The sequence below is a fragment of the Phoxinus phoxinus genome (genome assembly GCF_949152265.1).
Source record: "Phoxinus phoxinus genome assembly, chromosome: 12".
Taxonomy (NCBI): Eukaryota; Metazoa; Chordata; class Actinopteri; order Cypriniformes; family Leuciscidae; genus Phoxinus; species Phoxinus phoxinus.
Genome location: NC_136887.1, coordinates 10,360,218 through 10,366,843, shown reverse-complemented (window position 1 = coordinate 10,366,843; position 6,626 = coordinate 10,360,218). Strand labels below are relative to the sequence as shown.

Sequence of the window (6,626 nt, the reverse complement as noted above, 5' to 3'; positions counted from 1 at the left end):
CTCAGCCTCTCTCCCCTTCACTGAGCTCGTCTTTTTATTCTCGCCCTCTCCTCCAAATTCACGCTCATCAGACATCAGGTGTGAACACTCACGTAACTCAACCCACTCTTCCACAAATCCCTCCCCCCCCCCCCCCCCCCCACACACACGGCAGTCATAACAATACATTTATCCAACGTCACTTCATTACACTCCCCCCACCCATAAGGCAGACTCGTCCTCGAGTCGAATTCAACACATTTCATAGTCCAAGGACCACACTGGTGCCCTCCTTAGTCGTCCCTGGCGTAAGTCTTTAGATAGCGATGCACCTTGCTGGGCCTCTCCGATCATTGTAGAATGGCTAGTCATGGATGTTTGCATCTGCCCAGTGTGTGAAAATTCTTGACCACCTTGGTTCTGTGTGGCCGAAGCCGGCCGGTCTCTTTGCCCCTGTGATCCCACTAAGGCAGCACAGCTTCCTGGCACCTTGCTTGCTGCCCTTGTAGGTGTGACTGGGGGCACCGCAGATCTGGCCCCTGGCACTACCACCTCGCTCTCTCGACCCGCTGTAGAAGCCGAAGTCTGCAGCCAGGTCTCCTTAGGTGGGATGCCAGCTATCCGTGGGCTCTCTGCACCCTCTTGGTTGATAACCTCTGTTACAGAAGAAAGACATGGTTTAAGTCGGTTGAAGTGCACCACTATTTCTGTCCCTCCCTCAACTGGCACAAGTCTATACAGAACTTCGGTTATTCTCTCTGTGACTTTATAAGGCCCCTTAAACCTTCGTTGTAATTTTGGACAAAGCCCTCTCTTCCTAGCTTTCCCCCGAACCCACACCAATTCTCCTTCAGAATAGTATTGGAAATGTGCTCTGAAGTCATATTCTCCCTTCTGTTTCACAGAGGCTCTTAGCTGATGGCCCCTTACCGCCTCTACCACTGTAGACAATGTCTCCAACAATCTAGACACATACTCTGAAGCGGAAGAGAATCTTTCCCCACCACCCAGGTTAAGCATAACATCCACCGGAAGGACTATCTCTTTCCCAAAAACAACTTTGTAGGGTGTAAACCCAGTGCTGGAGTGAACGCTGCTTCTATAGGCCATCATCACATAAGGCAACAGAATGTCCCAATTAGCTTGGTTATCATCTACAAACAGAGACAACATGGAGGCCAATGTTCTATTAAACCTTTCAACCATCCCATCAGATTGAGGATGGTACGGTGATGTCCTAGTCTTATGGATGTTCAGCAACTGGCACACTTCTTTAAATAACCTAGATTCAAAATTTCGGCCCTGATCCGTATGGATTATCCTGGGGGCTCCGAAGCGGCACACCCACTGTTCCACCAACAACTTGGCCACCGTCTCAGCTTCCTGATTAGGAAGAGGAAAAGCCTCTGTCCATTTGGAAAAGTAATCCCCAATAACTACAATATATTTGTTTCCTTTGGGGGTTTCGGGGAGAGGTCCCAAAATATCCAACGCCACCCGCTCATATGGCCTTAATGCTACGACCGATTGTAGTGGGGCCCGCCACTGTTTCCCCACAGCTTTTCTAGACCCACAATCCACACATTCGCTACACCATCGCTTAACATCCCCAAACCAGCCCAACCAATAGAAACGGTCTTTCACTTTTGCTTGTAGTTTCTGTATTCCCAAGTGTCCCCCCGTAATATCATTATGCAACTGTCTTAAAATTTCTGCCACCATTACAGTGGGAATAACCACTTGGACCTGGTTTGCAGCGTCCGAATTCGATGGGGGAAACCTCACCAACCGGGAGCCCTGCATTTGTAACTGGGACCATACCGGTGCATACTTTTGTAGATCGTCCGGTGGTTGCAAACAAGTCCCTCCCTCTTTTTTTAGAGCAATGATCTTTTGTAACTCGGCATCTTCCCACTGTGCCCGGGCCAACTCATCCCCTTCCCACCCTGGGGTTACATTGGTAGGCACATTTTGTACTGCCGCTATTACAGGCACCTCTCGTGTCTGTGGGGCTGGCTCCGGGGGCCCTGGAGTTGACCGGTAAGCAGGCAGCCTAGAAAGGGCGTCAGCATTAGCATGCCCTCGCCCAGGGCGGTGAACAATTTTATATTGGAAGCTTGCTAACTGCTCCACCCATCTGGCTAACTGTCCCTCTAAACCCTGGAAATTATGCAGCCACCTCAAGGAATTATGATCTGTTCGCAGGACAAATTCCTTACCCAACAGGTAATGTTTAAAATGCTTGATGAACGTGACCATACTTAACAATTCCTTCTTGGTTGTGGCATATTTTCTTTCCTGCTTAGTAAGGGCTCTGCTAGCATATGCTATAACATGTTCACCCCCCCCCCTCTTCTTGTGACAACACAGCCCCAATACCTGCATCGCTAGCATCTGTATCTAAAACGAATGTTTTGGAGGGATCAGGATATATAAGAACAGGTGCTGACATTAAACTCAGCTTAAGCTGTTCAAAGGCTGTTTGGCATGCCTCTGTCCATTTAAAACGCCTGCCTTTCTCAGTGAGCTGGTGCAGGGGGCGAGCAATCTCAGCAAACCCCTTCACAAACCTCCGATAGTACGAGGCTAAACCCACAAAGCTCCTGACCTCTGTCTGATTTTTGGGCACCGGCCACTGACGCACAGCCTCCACTTTGGCGGGATCTGCTTTCACCCCCTTTGATGAAATGATATGTCCCAAATACTGCACCTGAGTGGCAAACAAGTTACACTTAGCGGGCTTGACTTTAAGGTTAGCCTGGCGTAGTTTTCTCAAAACTTCGTCCAGACGACCCAAATGTTCCTGAAATGTCCGTCCAAATATAATAATATCGTCTAAGTACACCAGACAGGTAGTCCACTGAAGATCTGCCAGCACCAGATCCATCAGTCGCTGAAATGTACTTGGACTATTGCAAAGACCAAAACTAAGGACATTAAATTCAAACAGACCTTGCCGAGTGATAAAAGCAGTCTTATATTTATCCTTAGGATCCAACTCCACCTGCCAGTAACCACTGGCTAAATCGAGAGTGGAGAACCAACAAGCCTTATTTAGACTATCAAGGGCATCATCGATCCGTGGCAACGGATACGCGTCCTTCCGGGTTACATCGTTTAACTTGCGATAATCCACGCAAAAACGGAGGCCGCCGTCACGCTTGCGTACCAAAACTACTGGTGCTGCCCATGGACTATGAGAAGGCTGAATTATGTTATTTGCCAACATTTGCTTTACATGGTCAGACACCTCATGTTGTAAATGGAGGGGAACACGCCGGGGTGGTAACTTCACAGGCTTCGCATCCCCTGTATCGATCTGGTGCAGTGTTAGGTGAGTTCTCCCCAAATCCCCCTCCCCCTCACTAAACACAGACATATTTCTCCGTAAAAGCTCACGAATATCTGTTAAGTCAGATGGAGTAAAATTCTTCTGATGCAACCCAAAATGAGCAATAAGCTTATCAACAGACCAAGGCTCATTTGGGCCATCCTCATCCTCCCCCATGCCCAAATGTTCAGCCCTACAGCCCACCTCGATGTCAGTATGTAAAGTTCCCAACCTCATACCCCCCTTTAATGTAAGGGCATCTTTAGTTACATTAATCACTCGTACCGGCAGTCTACCCCTTTCCACTGTACAGACCACCCGAGCGATCATTACATCACATTGGTTGGATAATGTGTCTGATGGTTCCAACATACCCTCACAATGGGCCACGAAGGAATTCTCCACCTTCCCAGCAATGATTGCCTCACTACGTGGGGGAATTACAGTGTCTTCCAAGACTATCACAGTCCGGGGTTTATCAAGATCTGCCGGAATAATCAGGGGAAACATTTTACCCATTATTCGACACTCCTTCTTACCAAAGTCCATAACAACCCCATATTTACTCAAAAAGTCAAAACCCAAAAGAATATCCTGGGAAGGCACATCAGCTACCAAAAACTCCACAATTAATGCCAATGAATCAAACTGGCAGACGGTTTGCCATTTTCCCAAAATCCCCATCAACCCTCCATTGGCTGCAGACACCTCACCATGATGTCCAGACAGTTCTGTTCCCCCCTTAGTGATTTCAAGCCAAAGTTGTTTTGGTATGACTGATAATGTTGCCCCACTATCTACCAAGAGAAGGGAGTCTGACGCACCTATTTTGGCTCCAATGTATCCAGAGCCACCCTGGTTGCTTGCAGAGGCCGCATATGTACCAAATCGCCGGGGGGCAGGCAGCGGGCCTACAGTGCCTGCCCCCTGTAGTTTCCCTGCAAATATGGGCAATCTCTTTTGATGTGTCTTGTACACCCACACTCCCAACAACCACCCCCCGCCCCTCTGGCTCGATCTACAGACCCTTGGGAACCACTGTTCCTGGGCTCTCGTACAGGTTCCCTGGAAATTTGAGTGGGAGTGGGGTTTGCCATAGACTGTTGCATATTACTCACTGTTGTACGAAGAGATTTTACTTCCTGCCTCAACTCCTCCACCATTCCTAGCATCATTTGCATTTGTTCTTCACTTTTGGGTTTATTCTCAACCACTCCCCTTACTTTTGCATCAGGCATCAGACAGGTTTGCTCCATATTCCTAAGCAGCTCTAATTCAGAAGCAAGATCAATTGCATCTTCTAGGGTATTAGGTTTTGCTCTACGCAAGCTAATACGGAAGTCACCAGTTGCAAAATGTGTAAGAAACTGATCTCTTGCCAACATATCACAAGTACAATTATCAGCTGTGGGGTAAGCTTTAGTAGCAAGACGGCGTAAAGCATTTCCGAATTCCCTTGCGGTCTCATTATGCATACGACGGCGGGCTGTAAATGTAGCTCTACTCCAGTCGCTACTGTCACAAGGCTCAAAACATCTAGCCATAGCGGCTTTCAGCAGCGCATAGTTTCCTTTAGCCTCACCGGACAAACCACTATAAATATCTCTTGCACGCCCAGAGAGTAGTAGAGACATAAATTTAAGTTTTAAGGGTTCATCCCAATTATTTACATCAGCAGCCAGTTCAAATTGCTCTGACCAATCAGACCACTCCCGGCCTACACCCGTAAACGTCTCGGGCATAAACACTGGCCTCACCGTAGCTCTTAATGGTCCCACCTCCCTTGCGCGGTCCACCTCAGGCCCAGCATTATCCTCCCCCTGTAACATTTTTGCAACAGTGTATAGGTTTTATAGGGTTCACAAAAATTAAGCAAGGCCCACCGCTGCCACCAGTGTAATAAACCTATTGGGGAGGTCAGATTGTTACAGCTAGAGGCCTCCACTCTACAAAGCAAACAGGACCATAGAAGTAGAAACAATTATCTTTATTTAGTATAATTCATGCAGTTACCACACATGTCAGACTGGGTCAGGTTCTTGAAGTCCCAAACACAAATGCTAATCTGCCTGGGCGAACACCACCACGATGGAGCATGCTACACAGAAAACACTGCAATAAATAAAGCCCTACCAAAGCTAACAACCACGCAATAAATATAATAAAAAGCTAGAGGACACACCTCACCCCCAGAGGGCACTGCACCCATTCACAATGCACGTGAACTTCACACTCAAGACGCCCTCAGACTACTACAGAAGAATTTAGTTCATCAGAACCCTCCCACCCCGTCATGAAATGGATATACTGCCAGATTTAAAATCACACACACACACACACACACACACACACACACACACACACACACACACACACACACACACACACACACAAAGTTAAACACTTAACTCTCCCAGGATGCGAGACCCTCCCCCGGGGTCTAGGCTTTGGCGCTGGTTGGCAATGGGAGAAGGCAGACACCAGTCCAGCGCTCGTGAGGCCTCCGGAACTGTAGCGGAAACAGAGCACCCCTTACTGAGAAGCCGCGTCGCCCACGCACTCCTATACCCACGTTAATCTACAGGTTAGCCCGCTACGCTATCTTCGCCGCCGGCAGCCCTAAATAGCATACGAACGGCACCCACCCCCCAACCTTGAGTGCAGCTCGGCGTTATCAACAACACACCGCTTCTCAGCCTCTCTCCCCTTCACTGAGCTCGTCTTTTTATTCTCGCCCTCTCCTCCAAATTCACGCTCATCAGACATCAGGTGTGAACACTCACGTAACTCAACCCACTCTTCCACAAATCCCTCCCCCCCCCCACACACACGGCAGTCATAACAATACATTTATCCAACGTCACTTCATTACAAGTAGATGGTCACACTGGGAATTGTAAATGGAAATAACAGGAAAGTTTAACTTTATGAATCAACAGCAGACCTCTTGTTTTTATAAGAGATAGCATGCATCAGAAAGACCTGACAGGGCCTAAATGTACAGTGTAATGACTCTTTTTTTTTTTTTTTAAGTGTGGTGACTCTAAATTATAATTACAAATCATGTTGTGGGAGATCTGTCATAAATGAGAGTATACAATACACATGAATAGTTATAGACATGGATTATTATATAAATGATATACAGTGATGGAAGACCAACATCTAATGTATTTCACTAATTACTATATTTTCAGGCTTCAGTAAAAAACATGCATTGGTTCCTCTGTAAACACATTTTCAGTTTAGTCATAAATTCAGGTACTGTTTCCAAGAAAAACAATATGACCTAGTTAAAGGCACCATTTCAGGAACT

At 47.3% G+C, this 6,626-nt stretch overlaps 1 protein-coding gene across 1 annotated transcript; it reads right to left on the bottom strand.

The window, feature by feature from the left end:
- Positions 1-202: 202 nt before the first annotated feature.
- LOC307008593 (uncharacterized protein) lies at positions 203-6,177 on the bottom strand. Its single transcript, XM_079631534.1, has 2 exons — positions 3,685-6,177; positions 203-635 (listed from the first exon to the last, which is right to left on the bottom strand). The coding sequence occupies exons 1-2, from the start codon at positions 3,992-3,994 to the stop codon at positions 232-234; spliced, it is 714 nt and encodes a 237-aa protein (XP_079487660.1). The 5' UTR covers positions 3,995-6,177; the 3' UTR covers positions 203-231.
- Between the last annotated feature and the right edge of the window lie 449 nt (positions 6,178-6,626).

Coding starts and splice junctions, on each gene's coding strand:
- LOC307008593 (XM_079631534.1), bottom strand. CDS start 3,994: ATGGGGATTTTGGGAAAATGGCAAACCGTCTGCCAGTTTGATTCATTG. Junction 636..3,684: donor CTTCGTGGCCCATTGTGAGG/GTATGTTGGAAC, acceptor CTTCTGTAACAG/AGGTTATCAACCAAGAGGGT.